Genomic DNA, 15,736 nt, shown 5'->3' with positions numbered 1-15,736 from the left:
TAATATATAGAGTACAGCCATGCTTTATAAAACTTGAATACATACTTATGACCTTGTGGTCGGTATTTGACTATCAGAAAGAATTATTTTTCCGCTTAAGCGTAAGATATTTTGTGAAAAGGGGTCCTGGTATTTAAAGTTTGCGACTGTTTTATTTTTCTGTAGAGTCAATTTCATGGGTTCTTTTGTGAAAATACAGTAGCAAAAATGAAGCTGTATACAATATTTAGGTACAGGAAAGAAGTAAAGCTTTCTTTACGCAAAAAAGTAGAACAAATTGTGTAATGAGTAATTTCAAAATTATTGAAAGATTAAACTGTGTCTCTTCAACAACACTTCATCATTTGATATGAAGCTCATGGGCCTCAATTCCAATTCTTAGACTATGTAAATATTTGTGACAGGTTGGTGGAATAAATCATTTCAGATAAGTCACAAACGTTATATCGACGTTGGTTGCCTCGAAAATTAGCATTTCTTTAGTACAGTGTACCATTAGGTGATATAATATGTGCTATTGTTTTAAAGGTCACATAGACCCATTCTGAAAGAATTCAACCAGAAACCATTATGGAATACAACACTTATGCAGGACAACTAGGCGATTTTTTTTTTTACAAGTTCCATAACTTTCATTTGACTTGCGGTCGTTTGGAAAAAACTATTTCACATGTCAATTGTAAAATCACAGTTGGTGTGTGTGTGTGATAAGTACCACTATAGTAATATTGGCACCAATTGTGAAATTAGTAATGTAGTCGTCCTCGAAATGTTGCATGTAAATTTAAATCGTTTGCTCGAGACCTGCACTCAGACTGTTAAACAGATACAGACATACATACAAACATATAGTAAAGATTAGACGATCAATAGAGTCCATTTGTAACGTTTGGCTCATGAAAACTATAAGTATTTTTTTAACTTTCTAAATTAGACCGCACGGTGTAACATGATATGTGATATCTATTTTAGGATGGGCGGACCACCAACACCTCAAGAACATGATTATAACTGTACTTTGCCAAAAACTCTGGATGAATTTTTTTCAATGTTGGACTATATGGATGCATTATCATATGAAAATGACACTTCCCTTCCAAGATCCAACTACCTATCAGAAATCCCAGACTGGAACACGTGCCTGTTCTCAAACGATATATTAAACCTGTAGGTTTAGATATCTATTAGGATTTTAGACAATTTTAAATCTGTTAAAGACTTAACATACATCTTATTTATTTATTCTATTGTCCATTGAAGAAATGAAACAACGGATTTCTATATCGCCATTAAGCATAAAACTTACGAACAATTGGAAGCTGAAGCTGCAGGCGATGTTTCAACGACTTCGTCACCATCCACCACTGTATCCACTACTACAGAAGATGACAGAAAAAGGAGATGGGGTGAAAAAGATGGTAGTAAAAAATGGGGTGGTGGAGGCAAAAAGCTGACTGCGCTACAAGAATCTCTTCTTGCCCTTGCTAATTCCGATACTACAACGACCGTTGCACCAGCGGGTAAATATTCATTCATAATACGGGGGCAGTGTAGGTGTTTCTATTTTCTCCATTTTCATTTTATTTAGATCAGAAGCGGTTTTCTCAAATAAAGGTTAGACATATATTAAATGAAATCAAATGATATGCATCCGTTAAAAAAAGAATCACCTACAGAAAAGGCAATGATCTCAAAACTGGTACCGCCGTGGTGGTTTAGAAGTAGAGCGTTCGCCCCGCATGCGGAAGGTCGAGGTTCGAATCCGGGCCACGACAGACCCAAGTCGTTAAAACAGGTAGTGACAGTTCCATCGCTAAACGCTCCGCATCAGGTGTGGTTGTCACGGATACTCGGAGATGACCTTAAAAACGGAATCCCGTGTCACAGTAGGTGTGGGACGCTAAAGAACCCTCGCTGCTCAATGCTCGTAAATGCTGAGTATAGGACTAAATTTTAAGCCTTTCACCGGTATTGGTGACGTCTCCATGAATGAAAGGTTCTCGAGAGGGACGTTAAACAAGATGAAATCAATCAATTTCAAAACTGTCAATCATAAAGTATAGGAAATATACAAGTATTTCTAAACAAAATTTAACTTTTATATGTTGTTATTAGTTTTCTGTAATTGGTCTTCAGGAACAACTGCAGGGTTAAGTGGTACCAGTGGTAGCGGTGGTGGAAATGGTAACGGAGGTGGAAATGGTAACGGAGGTGGAAGCGGTAATGGGGGTGGAAATGGTAACACTCAGAATACTGTTGTATGGCCACCTCCAGGGTCCTATTATCCCGCCGTTTACAACATATCTTTCTACAGCGCTTCTTGCGTGTGGCGAGACCGAACTAAGAGTGTCTGGACTTCCGAGGGTTGCTTTGTAAGTTTTACCTTTACTGTAATAAATGAAATCTGCAAGATAATGCATACGTGTGTGTATACATATGTTGGTTCACTGTTCGTTATTTTCATCTTCAGACACACAAACACACACAAGCAGCTGTAGAAAAAGAAATGTGACCAAAATTTCAATTTGCAAGATCATGTAGCTAATTATATAATGTTATTTGTGCCATTCAGGTTGGTCCACTTTCAAAGCCATACAGAATTCACTGCCTCTGTAACCATTTGACTGCATTTGGTGCTGGTTTCGCCGTACCTATGAACTCCCTAAGTCTCAATGACTCTGGATTTGCTAAGTTGGATGAAAACCCTGTTATATTTGCCACCATGGTTTCTTTAATGTTACTTTACATATTGATGCTTATATGGGCGAGGAAAAGAGACCTTTTGGATAAAGTTATGGTAAGCAGTGATATGCAATAGTGAGTCGGGAAACATGTACGTTTTTTTTAACTGTTTGAATAAGATTCAGCAACCTTATTATTGTTTCCAGGCTGGGTCATCTCCTTTACCCGACAATGATCCTAGGGACAAATATTTGTACGAATTGACTGTTTTCACTGGTTCCAGAAAGGGTTCAGGTTTGTCAGTTATGGAGAATTTTAATCTATTTATGATAAAAGGATTTACTCCAGCTTCTCCATCGTCAACTTCCCATATCTATTTATGAAAAGATGATTTGCTTCAGTTTCTCCATTGTCAACTTCCCATTTTTAAGCAGCAATATTACATTATTACTTGCATATGGGTTTATGTATTTCAACTGATTCAACACGCAAGAGCATGTTCTGGATATGATTAATTCTCTTCCTGGGACAACTACTGACAAATGAGCTGATTTTGTATGGGTTTCATTAATCTCGTTTAAAAACTGTATTTCGCAAATTCTATGGTTTTAATTGCATATTAGGTCGAATACTGCCTGACATGCTTCAAACTAGTTGTTAAACTCTTTTTGCATACTGGGTTTGACATAAAATTCATTCTGTTTAACTGATCAAGATAGAGGGCTTATAGTGGATGTGACAGGTAAACAGGGATGCTAACTCCTCCTAGACACTGATCCCACATCTAATTTTTCCAGGGACCCATGCTCTCAATTTGTATTTTTATAGGATATATGAGATTTGTCACTGTTCTTCACCTTTTAGCTCACCTAAGCCGAATGTTCAAGTGAGCTTTCCTCATCAAAATGTGTCATTTCGGCAACGGCGGCGTCTCAAACTTTTCACAATTTCTTCTCCAGACCACTGAGCCAATTTCAATTTAACTTGGCGGAAAGTTTTATTTGGTGAAGAAATTGTTTGTGTAACTGAAGGACCACCTCCCCTCATCAGTTAGTGTACATTCAATTTTCTTCAAATCATGGTCACTACAATTAGGGTGGGAGCCAAAATAGCGGAGCAGAGTTTTTTGTTGTAATATATATGGGGAGGGGTAAACATAATAATAATAAGAAGAATATAATAAATTTATTTTGTAAAGCGTAAAATCCATATTGCTCTAAACGTTATTTGACTAACAATAAAATAAGTAAAATAAGCTGTATAAGAACAAAAGACTAGTAGGTGAAGATAAGGAGTTCGATTTGGTTGCACAACATAGTAATCTTCACTTAGAGTTCATCTGCACAGACTAGTTGTAATGAATTGCAAACAGATGATACTTTAGTTTAGATTTAAAGATACAGAGACTAGCAGCAGTTCTGATATCATATGGTAGAGCATTCCACAGTTTAGGGCCAGCAACACTGAAAACTTGAGTTTGAATCACAGATGAAGTGGTAAATGGCACTTGTAGTAGGCTCTGATCACTCGGTGTCAGAGTTCTGAAGGGAGCATAGGGTGTTATGAGTTTCTGTAGATAGGATGGAGCCATGTTGTTGACTGTTTCGTACACTAACACCAATGTCTTGAAGATGACTCTTTGCTGAACTGGCAGCAAATGCCAATGGCAGCAAAAATCTATATCTAAAGGGCAACAGGGTCATAATTTATCAAATAAATATTTAATGCATCGCCAAATAGTTTGCTCAGAAACTTTCACTTAAGAATATATAGAAGACAAGCTTATTCTTCAGAGCAACCGGACCAGGTTTAGCCATATCAATTTGCTAGGATCTTCAGGTAGTGCAGATTCAATGCCCAAGTGGCAGGTTTGAGTAACAATACAGACTCAAAGTTTTATGTGGAATATGGGGTGAAATTAGAAAAATTTCTTAACAATCGGGGATGAGTAGTATTCCTTCAGGTAGTGCAAATTTAAGTTTGTTCAAACCATGATCCCAGTAGATCCACAAATCTGAAGTTGTCCCAATTCTGGGCAACGCAAAAATTGAAAGCATTTTATCAAAACAACTATGTCAAGGATATAGCCTGAAATCCTATAAATGCTAACATGGTAAACAAAATTCGGTAAATGGCTGTTATGAGACATAGCTTATGAATTTTTCAACTTTGATTTTCTTTCGATGTTTTGTAATATCACACTAAGGTAACCATTTTAGGAACAACAGCCAATATATCCTTCATTTTGACTGGAGAGAAAGTTGAGACACCACCACGATCTTTGGCCGATTTCAAGCGCCCCGTTCTTCAGCGGTCCAACTGTGATGGGTTTATAATGGCGACACCAAAACCTCTTGGAAAACTCAGTCATTTACGGTAAGATTGTTTTCTATAGTACGCTTCAGCTTATCTGTCTGCATAGAAAGATCAGGCATAATGAATTTCATAATGACCGGTCGACAGGGATTGCTTACTCCTCCTAGACACCTGATCCCACCTCTGGTGTGTCCAGGGGTCCGTGTTTGCCCAACTATCTATTTTGTATTGCGTGTAGGAGTTATGAGATTGATCACTGTTCGTTATCTTCACCGTTTAAAATATTTGAAACATTCTTTTAGAATATGGCATGATAATATGGGATCCAGTCCCTCGTGGTATTTCAGTCGTCTGCAAGTTCAGGATCTGCAAACTGGAGATAAATATTTCTTCATCTGCGAACAGTGGCTCTCTGTAGACGATGAAGATGGAATAGTAAATATCTAAGGATTTTCTTTCAAATTTCAGTATATATTATCCATAACTATCCATAACTATATAAAATAATTATAATACAATTATTTTGTGTTCATATATTACTTATGTAAATCATTGTACATTTTCGTTGTATAATTTTTGCGCATCATTATTTTCTCGCCCTTCATGTTTAGGCAACACCTTTAATGTCATTGCATTCTTATGTAGATTGACAGAATGGTTCCTGTGGCTGGCAAAGCAGAATTGACAAGCTTTAATTACCTGTTCTGGCAGAAGACAAAACACAATTTAGCTGATGGACACCTTTGGTTTTCCATCTTTCAACGTCCTGCTAGAAGTAACTTTAGTCGAGTGCAGCGACTAACATGTTGTTTGACTCTTCTGTTTACCACAATGGTTGTAAGCCTTGCTTGGTATCAAACGGACACAAATTCTTCTCCATCACAGTTCAAACTTGGACCAGTAACTTTTTCTCTCACAGGAGTATACATTGGGATAGTGAGTGGATTGATGACATTTCCAATAAATTTCATCATTGTTCTCATATTTCGCTACTCATCACCCAAACCTGAGAAGAAGAAAGAATTCAAACCCAATGTTGTGAAAGAGGACAAAAATGAGAAGGCCAAATGTGTTGAATCGACGAGCTTAACTGGAAAATCAGTTTGTGACAACTCAGGAGATCCCAACGCTCTCAGCAGAGAAGGTACTGAAATAAGCATCATGAGGGAGAAATCTGAACTTAACCCAGATTTTGTGGAATTTGAACTAAGGGAACAGGAGGAATTTTTGGAGACTGGGGATGAAACAAAACGAGTGATGACCAAAGAGCCAATCACGAAAGAAGACCAAGCATTTACTAAAGGTCAGACACAGTTCTCTCACACCGCCCAAATTGTGGCTTTTGAGAAAGATGATGAAAAGAAAAAGAAAAAAAGATTGCCATGGTGGTGTATCTATATAGGCTACATCCTTTCTTTCATAACTGTAGCGGTGGCATTTTACTTTGCGGTGGAGTTTGGAGGTGTATTTGGTCTGGAGAAATCTGTCAGTTGGTTGGTTGGGTTTATTGTGTCTTTGTTTGAGTCAGTCTTCTTCTCCCAGCCGATTAAAGTCATCATAATTGCAATCTTTTACGCCCTTGTAATAAAGAAACCAGAAGCACAGGATGACGACGATATGCAGTTAAATCCAGACTTGAGAAATGACGAGGAGTACCTTCACGATCACCTAACGGAGAAAGATCTGGAGGATCCACAGAAACTTCGACTGTTGGAACAAAAGAAGACTCAAGCAACTTTGCCACCAGAATTGGACTTCTTGAAAACTATTCGCGAGGAACGGTAATAAATATTCAAGTATTTCACTCTAGATAGAAATTAATGTATATGTAGCTCTAATCAGATAATTAAGTAAATTTCTTAATGTAAATAAATTGATTTCACGACATTATCATTCAGGCAAAAAGAGCTTGCAATGTTTGCCATGTTGAAGGAGATAGCAATTTGCATAGTGTTCCTGTACATCGTTCTGACAATAGCGTATGGCAACAGAGACCCTTGGTCATATATACAATATAAGAACTACGACAACATCTTTAACGAAGGTGACTTCGCTCGATCCATTGGAAATTATACGATTCGCTTTGTTGATGTAAGTATGTAATGGACGATTTTTTTTCCTTTTGGGGAAACATCTTCACGTATTTTACAATGGCTTTGTTAAATCTTGACACTATAATTCAAATATTTTCAGATTGATTCTCGAACACAGTTCTGGAACTGGAGTGAAAATGCACTTCTACAAGGATTATATAACAATGAGTTTTATAATGGTGATCCAGTCTTGGATAAACTCATCATAGACAAGCAGAGTATACTTGTAGGAGGGGCTAGATTACGTCAACTTAGGATAACACCAGGTCAATAAATTTAGGGATTATCTTAAAGAGCCAAATTACACTGTATACGCATTTAGGTCATGTGTAAAATTATAATTATTTTTGCAGAATTATGCTACAGTCCACTTAATTACTTTGCTGAAGAATGTATGCCTGAGTACGACATGTTTTACGAAGACCAGACTAACTATAAACTACGATGGAATCCTGTGAACGAGTCAGGTCAGATTCGCAACTATAGAAACCTTTATATAATGCACATTGAAGAGTTCCAATAGACGCATTTTTTTATTGATTGACAATAAAGACATGCATACATTTTGCTGAAATATTACTTAAATACAACTAATTGAAAAGGGGCATATTTGTCCGTGGGGATCCAGATTAGAATAGGCCCTCAGTGCCCCTTGCTTGACGCAAGAGGCGACTAAATGGGGAGGTCCTTCGAATGAGACAGCAAAAACCGAGGTCCTGTGTCACAGGAGGTGTGAAAAATAATTTTCTCCAAAAATCAAAACAGAGCAATAGGGTTCAAGAAAATGAGTAATTAATAGTGACCTTACTGCAAAAATATTATGCATGTAAGTTTTGTCTCCTAATAAAATCCCAGAGTAATTCACTGTTTAAACCATAAAATTGATGTGATTAACACCAGCATAGATTGAAGTTTTAAAATCGGAAAGAAAGAGTAGAGGTTGTGATTGACATTTATGAAATATGATATGAAGTTTAATGAACCTCTACATGTATACTAATCAGAAAAACTATTTGAATAGCCAGAATAATGGATCCATTAGAATTTTGCATAAAGAAGTTGTCCATAGCATTTTCATTATAGGGTAAGGGCCTATTTCAATAATTCACAAAGTCCTAAAAAGTATGAAAATTGTGCAATGCTTCTATAAACCAGAAAATCATATGACTGGAGTGACAAACTTTACTTAGTGTTCTACTGCACTAAAACAAGTCATCAAAAGTGTAAATAACTTCATTATAACGCAATGTTTCTTAACGAATTTCTTATTATTTAGATATTCATATCTAGTGATCAGTCATTCAAAAACTTGCTTTGTTAAACACCACTCTGATTCCACGCACAAGTACTCTGAAGTTGAAATAAAAAATATGATAGAGTTCCTCATTGACAATATCTTCGTGGTCTTTGGTGATCAGGTCTTCCAACAGTCTGTTGGAATTCCCATGGGCACGAATTGTGCTCCTTTGTTAGCTGACCTGTTTTTATATTCATATGAAGCAGAATTTATTCACAAACTTCTACGTGAGAAGAAAAAATCTCTCGCTGTGACCTTCAATTCGACTTTTAGATATATCGATGACGTTTTGTCTATTAACAATGATAGCTTTCATTCATATGTCGATTTGATATATCCCTGTGAGCTCGAAATAAAGGTCACCACAGAGTCGTCCACTTCTGCTTCATACTTAGATATTTTATTGAAAGTAGACATTAACGGCAAACTAACAACTCAACTGTATGACAAACGGAATGACTTCAGCTTCTCCATCGTCAACTTCCCACATTTATGTAGCAATATTCCATTATCACCTGCATATGGTGTTTATATATCTCAACTGATTCGATATGCAAGAGCTTGTTCTGGGTATAGTCAGTTTTTAAATCGAGGTAAGCTACACTGACAAACAAGTTGATGGTACAGGGATTTCAACAGTCTCGATTGAAGTCAGCATTTCGCAAATTCTATGGTCGTTATAACGATCTAGTTCGTCAATACAACCTCGCATTGGGTCAAATGCTGTCTGACATGTTTCATACCGATTATTAAGCAGTTCTTGGCACAGTGATTTTGACTGCGGATAACTCCGTTTGCCTGATCAGGATGTGGGGCTCACGGCGGGTGTGGCCGGTCAACAGGGGATGCTTGCTCCTTCTAGGCACCTGATCCCACCTCTGGTGTGTCCAGGGGTCCGTGTTTGCCCAACTATCTATTTTGTATTGCTTGTAGGAGTTATGAGATTGATCACTGTTCGTTGTCTTCACCTTGCATATGAAACGTACTTTATTTTTCTGTCAGTCTGGTACATCCTAAACATATGAAGCATTTGCACAAAGGACTTTTTCAGTACTTTAGCACTAAATTACAAAATTTTATTTCAGACCTAATTGTTGCATACAAATATATTTATTGCATTTACACATGTAATTTCGTATGAACTGCATACAATAAGATATTTGAATAAGAATATTGAAATGATAAAACCCCCACGACATGATTTACAAAAATGCAAATGGACGCAGCAGGAAGTTTGTTTTTGTACTTGTTTATTGATTTTACAGATCCAGCTGACTTCCCCCACCCCTTCTTCAGTTACCAGTCTATGTGGGAACTTTCCGGATATCCATACCAAGGAATTTTCCAGACTTACAGCGGTGGAGGTTATGTGGCCGAGTTGGGTGCAACATTCTCAGAGGCTCAGATGGTACTGAAGTTCCTGAAAGATAACAGTTGGATTGACAAACGAACAAGAGCTGTGTTCATTGAAGCCAATATCTTTAATCCTAACATGAACTTGTGGGGCGTTTCACTGTACCTTTGTGAATTTTTACGGACCGGAGGTACAAAACGAATATTTTTATCATTGTGTGTTTTGCTTGCAGCTATGTTGAGAAACTTTGTAATATTACGAGTTATGTACGGTATTATGATCGATTATTTCCCTTTTCAGCTATTGAACCGTTTCCCAGAATGCATGTCTTTAAGCTTGACCGCTACATTAACAACGACTACATGTATTTTGTCATGGCAATAGAAATCTCAGCACTAGCCTTTGTCATCTTTTACACCGTCAAAGAAATTAAGAAAATCAAGGAGCAAGGCAAAAAGTATTTCATGGTATGTCTCCTTCTTTGGCGTAAGTGAGATTGTCTCCTTTTACGACAACTGTCAGTTTTATTTCATTATGCATTTGATTATGCCAAAGAAATGTTCATGATCTGTGAAATATATCTTTTCCATGCTACAGCAATTTTGGAACGTCTTTGAGGTGGCGATCCTGGCCGTATCCTACACCATTGGTTTGGTGTTCATCTGGAGGGCAGTGCTCTGTGTTCGAACACTAAATACAATTGCTGAAAACCCGACAAGCTTTGTCAACATGCACTTCACAGTTATGCTGGATGATGTACGTATCATCAAATTACTTTATGTAAATACCTTGTCAATTAGATAAAGGTAGAAGTCTTGTGGATCCTATGTTTACTTTTGATATACAGGCATTAGAAGCTTTGGCTCACAAATTAACCTGAAAATAACGAATTTTGGTAGGTCCAAATCTTACACCAGAAGTGTCTAATGTATAGGTACACTATCATCCTTGTATTGATGTATTTTCTATATAGGGAACACATTTTACTTCATATGATGATTTATAGTTTATTTGTAGCTATGTATGAGAAACTTAAAAAAATACTTTGTCATATTGCTGATATGCATGAACAACCACAGAATTATGAAATAGTGTTGATAATAACAAGAAGTGCATTACCCTTTTTTAATAAATCACACATTTTCCTTATTGTGAAATTCTTAAAATGCGAACCGGTCACGGTAGCCTAGTGGTTACAGTATTCGCATTACAACCGGGAGGTCTTGGGTTCGATAGACAATCTCAGCACAGCGTCAATTCTAAGTTTAACATAAGTAGTGACTGCATGTCCCTTCGCCAAACGCCCAGCTTCAGAAGCGAAATCAAACTGTGCCACTTCGCCTAAAGCTGGCAATGTACCGTGTCAATGTGAATAAAAAAATCAAATTGGACGAGGGGAAAGGGGTGTGCTACTTTGGGAATTGTTGGCAAACCTGCCTTTGAAATTTTTAAATATTTGTAATATGAAAATTGAGTTTTCTTGTGAACATTAGCCCAAAGGAAATCAAAGTGAAAAGAATTTGCAATATTGATAATCACGATCTTATTCTTTATGAGATCTTTGGTAAATGATTGTAGAAATGCACTATACATATTTTTGATTACCTTTTAAGATTAAATGTTCAGAATGTCCAAAACAAATGTATCATCTCTTTTGTATTGCATGTAAGAGTTATGAGATTGATCACTGTTCGTTATCTTCACCTTTATAGGAGTTATGATATTTATCCCTGTTCGTTATCTTCACCTTTATAGGAGTTATGAGATTGATCACAGTTCGTTATCTTCACCTTTATAAGAGTTATGAGATTGATCACTATTCGTTATCTTCACCTTTATAGGAGTTATGAGATTGATCACTGTTCGCTATCTTCACCTTTATAGGAGTTATGAGATTGATCACTGTTCGTTATCTTCACCTTTATATGAGTTATGAGATTGATCACTATTCGTTATCTTCACCTTTATAGGAGTTATGAGATTGATCACTGTTCGCTATCTTCACCTTTATAGGAGTTATGAGATCGATCACTGTTCGTTATCTTCACCTTTATAGGAGTTATGAGATTGATCACTGTTCGTTATCTTCACCTTTATAGGAGTAAATTATGAGATTGATCACTGTTCGCTATATCACTGTTCGCTATCTTCACCTTTATAGGAGTTATGAGATTGATCACTGTTCGTTATCTTCACCTTTATAGGAGTTATGAGATTGATCACTGTTCGCTATCTTCACCTTTATAGGAGTTATGAGATTGATCACTGTTCGTTATCTTCACCTTTATAGGAGTTATGAGATTGATCACTGTTCGTTATCGTCATCTTTATAGGAGTTATGAGATTGATCACTGTTCGTTATCTTTGCCTTTATATGAGTTATGAGATTGATCACTGTTCGCTATCTTCACCTTTATAGGAGTTATGAGATTGATCACTGTTCGTTATCTTCACCTTTCTCTTCAATCTTGCAGCTGTCCAGCTGGTTCATTGCTTTCCTCGTCTTCTTCCTGAACGTTCGATTCCTCCGTCTGCTGCGCTTCAATAAGAAAATCTCCCTACTCAGCAGTACTCTCCGGCACTCAGCGAGGATGCTCATCAGCTTCAGCTTCGTCTTCAATATTGCTTTCCTCTCGTTTGCCTGCACGGCGTATCTCTTCTTCATGTCCAGACTGTTTGAGTTCCGGTCTTACATAGTTACGTTGGAAACCTTGTTATCGATGATGTTGGGTAAGATTTTCGCACTAAAATTTGTTTATCAAAAATGATATATAGATTTACAAGCATGAAAGTATAAGATGTTATGGGGGTAAAAGTTTTATTAAATCATTTACCAGTAAAGAGGCCGAACTAGTTTTGTCATGGGGGAGGTGGTATCATACCAACAGTTCAATAAATGTTCTTTCTAACAGGAAAATTTGACTATGAAGCTGCCTACAGTGCCACTCGAATCACCGGCCCCCTTTTGTTTGGTTTCTTCAGTATTTGCTTCAGTTTCATTTTGATCAACTTCTTTTTGACGATCCTGATGGAAGCTTTTGAGAGAGTGAGAATGGACCCTGTAAATCAATCCAACGACCATGAGGTCGTTGATTACATGACAAAGAGATTCAAGATGTTATTGGGAATAGGGAGTCCACCGAAGAGAAAGGTTTCCAACATGTTCACGGATCCGCGTTTACAACAGTACGTCTACATTGAAGGTGAGCTAATTTTTATTGTCATAACGGTATATTTGATTAACACATAAAAATGGCATTTTTGTAGTTTCTTCCAGAATTATAGGCTGTATCAGTAATTTGTGGCTGCCACTAAGAATCAAAATTCAAAAATAGAAATGCCTCCAGAATTTAGACAGTTGTCATAATACAAGATAATTATATATTGACTTCAATGAATGAAATCTATTTCATAATTATGACGTCAAGAAAAACATATTTACACTTTTACTTTGAATTTGTAAGAAAATGCAATTTACATCGGTTTTTAAAAAACAAAACATTGCCCGTATGCAAGATCCATTTTTACTGTGTGATGCATGTACGCGTTTATGTTTGATATGTGAAATAGTTAATGAATAAAAATGCTTTACTTCTAGAACTTCAAATAAGATATCTATAAATTTGTGTTAAATTACAGGAAAAACGGCAGACCAGGAAAAACTTCAGGAGCTTGATGAAAAAGTTGATCAGGTCATCAACAAAATGGAAGGTTTTGTCGACTGCGATGAAGAGATCAAGAATGATCTAGAAAAGGAAATGGAGGAAGTCAAGAAGAAACGGAGAAGAAAAATTGTGATTGGTTAAGAAAATTATGATTTGAAGAACACACAATCATGTCCATTTTAATGGATTGAGGTGAAAATGATTGAAACATAACATTTTGTAATTACATGTTTTGCAATATTAAATTGGGTATTTATGATTAATTTATTAAACAATCGAGTTAAATGTAAATCAAATGCAGTGCAGTTATGCTTGGAAGCCACACTTTAGAAGACGACGAAATGTATGTTAACATTTTCCGAGTTCAAGTTCAAATCTGCTTATGCTATGTAATATCAACATATACTATAGTATGGCGATTTCAAGTTTTAAAATACCATGTTTCAATCATCATTTAATTCCAAACTGTGTATAGGAACTACATAGATGTCTAAAAAATTAACGTAATTTGATTTTGATAAGTTTCTGGTTGCTGTTTTTCGTGTTATTTTGTATTACCTGCTTGGTTACAACTTCATCATTATTGTTCAAAACAAAAGATTCGAGAAAGACTTCTTCGTTAAGGCACTTCAAATGGTGGTTGTTGTAAGTCCATAGTAACAATAAATTGAAACCCAAAATTTGATGGAAATCAAACATTGATTAATTATATTTAGAATTTGTAAATGTATAGAAACTGATTAAAGTTACTCGACTTTGTTCGTTTGTTATAAAACTATCATCGTGAATTTGACAACTCCTAAGATTACAAACATTTGGATCTTCATAACTTTCGAAAATAATATTACACTGGGCTTGTAATTTTAAATTAGTCATAAAACCTTCATATCTTATTAGCGTCAGGAATCGTTTTGTATAAATGACAACATGAAAGGCGAAGATAAAGAACAGGTGGGATCAGGTTCCTAGGAGGAGTAAGCATCCCCTGTCGACCGGTCACACCCGCCGTGAGCCCTATATCTTGATCAGGTAAACGGAGTTATCCGTAGTCAAAATCAGTGTGCCAAGAACGACCTAACAATCGGCATGAAACACGTCAGACAGCATTTGACCCAATGATAGGTTGTATTGGCAAACTAGATCGTTATAACGACCATAGAATTTGCAAAATGCTGATTTTAAACGCGATTGTTGTAACCCCTGCACCATCAACTTGTTTGTTAGTAGCCTGCTTCGACATAAAAACTTACCATACGCAGAACAAGCTCTTGCGTATTGAATCAGTTGAGAGATGTAAACACCATATGCAGGTGATAATGGAATATTGCTACATAAATATAGGAAGCTGACGATGGAGAAGTTGAAATCATCCCGTTTGTCATAAAGTTGAGTTGTTAGTTTGCCGTTAATGTCTACTTTCAATAAAATATCTAAGTGGACGACGCTGTGTTGTCTTTTATTTCAAGTTCACTGGGATATATTGCATCGGCATATGAATGAAAATTATTAATGTTAATGAATGTCGAATTGAAGGCCACAGCAAGAGATTTTTTTCTTCTCGCGTATAAGTTTTTGAATAAATTCTGCTTCATAGGAATATATGTATTTACTGTGTATATTGTCAATGAGTTTGACCCATCAATTAAGCATATACAGATGCGTAGAATATTGGGAGGGGAATGGGGGCAGGGGCTGCCCCCTTAGTTTAACGACCACAATTTTCTGTTATATGTTTATGCACATAAAGATTGGTAAAAATGTAAGGTCGAAGTTATGAATTGAATCCTATTATTGAAGGGTGTCTTCTCCGATTTAAGAAATTGAAGTTTGGGAAATTTTTGAGTTACTCCCCCCACCCACCCTCAACCACCACCACCACCATGAATTAAGAAATTAAAGGTTGGGAAAGATGTCTCGATTAAAGTGAGCATTTCGCAAATTCTATGGTCGTTAAAACGATCTAGTTTGCCAATACAACATATAGGGTCTAATACTGTCTAACGTGTTTCATACCGATTGTTAGACCGTTCTTGATACACTGATTTTGACTACATATTACTCCGTGAGACAGGGGATGCTTACTCCTCTTTGGCACCTTATTTCGCCGGAAACATCCTCTGGTCGTTTTGAGCGAAGGAAGGGCTTAGTGGAATTGACACCGTCATCAATATCTTAAAAAGTATAAAGTATAATCATTTAGCTACTATCCATCCCTAATAGATATACAATTGCACAATAACTGTAATTTAAATTTCCGTTGATTTAAGAAAACAATGGTGATTGAAATAAAATGGGTACCCTCAAGAACTGGTACTCGTCGTTGTCTCAG

The 15,736-nt window shown here is 36.5% G+C and overlaps 1 protein-coding gene across 1 annotated transcript in view; it reads left to right on the top strand.

The window, feature by feature from the left end:
- LOC125674222 (uncharacterized) overlaps positions 1-14,166 on the top strand; it is a 43,703-nt gene extending 29,537 nt beyond the window's left edge. The window contains exons 25-41 of the mRNA XM_048911321.2: positions 973-1,167; positions 1,261-1,520; positions 2,137-2,372; positions 2,573-2,797; positions 2,889-2,976; positions 4,902-5,058; positions 5,301-5,433; positions 5,644-6,779; positions 6,897-7,089; positions 7,192-7,357; positions 7,445-7,558; positions 9,654-9,932; positions 10,043-10,209; positions 10,340-10,498; positions 12,217-12,472; positions 12,655-12,945; positions 13,382-14,166. Coding sequence (XP_048767278.2) covers positions 973-1,167; positions 1,261-1,520; positions 2,137-2,372; positions 2,573-2,797; positions 2,889-2,976; positions 4,902-5,058; positions 5,301-5,433; positions 5,644-6,779; positions 6,897-7,089; positions 7,192-7,357; positions 7,445-7,558; positions 9,654-9,932; positions 10,043-10,209; positions 10,340-10,498; positions 12,217-12,472; positions 12,655-12,945; positions 13,382-13,548 — 4,222 coding nt within the window. The 3' untranslated portion in view covers positions 13,549-14,166. The remainder of the gene's footprint in view (positions 1-972; positions 1,168-1,260; positions 1,521-2,136; positions 2,373-2,572; positions 2,798-2,888; positions 2,977-4,901; positions 5,059-5,300; positions 5,434-5,643; positions 6,780-6,896; positions 7,090-7,191; positions 7,358-7,444; positions 7,559-9,653; positions 9,933-10,042; positions 10,210-10,339; positions 10,499-12,216; positions 12,473-12,654; positions 12,946-13,381) is intronic.
- The last annotated feature ends 1,570 nt before the right edge of the window (positions 14,167-15,736 follow it).

This window comes from Ostrea edulis, chromosome 3 (assembly GCF_947568905.1).
Source record: "Ostrea edulis chromosome 3, xbOstEdul1.1, whole genome shotgun sequence".
NCBI classification, from domain to species: domain Eukaryota; kingdom Metazoa; phylum Mollusca; class Bivalvia; order Ostreida; family Ostreidae; genus Ostrea; species Ostrea edulis.
This window is presented reverse-complemented; position numbering and strand designations above follow the sequence as displayed.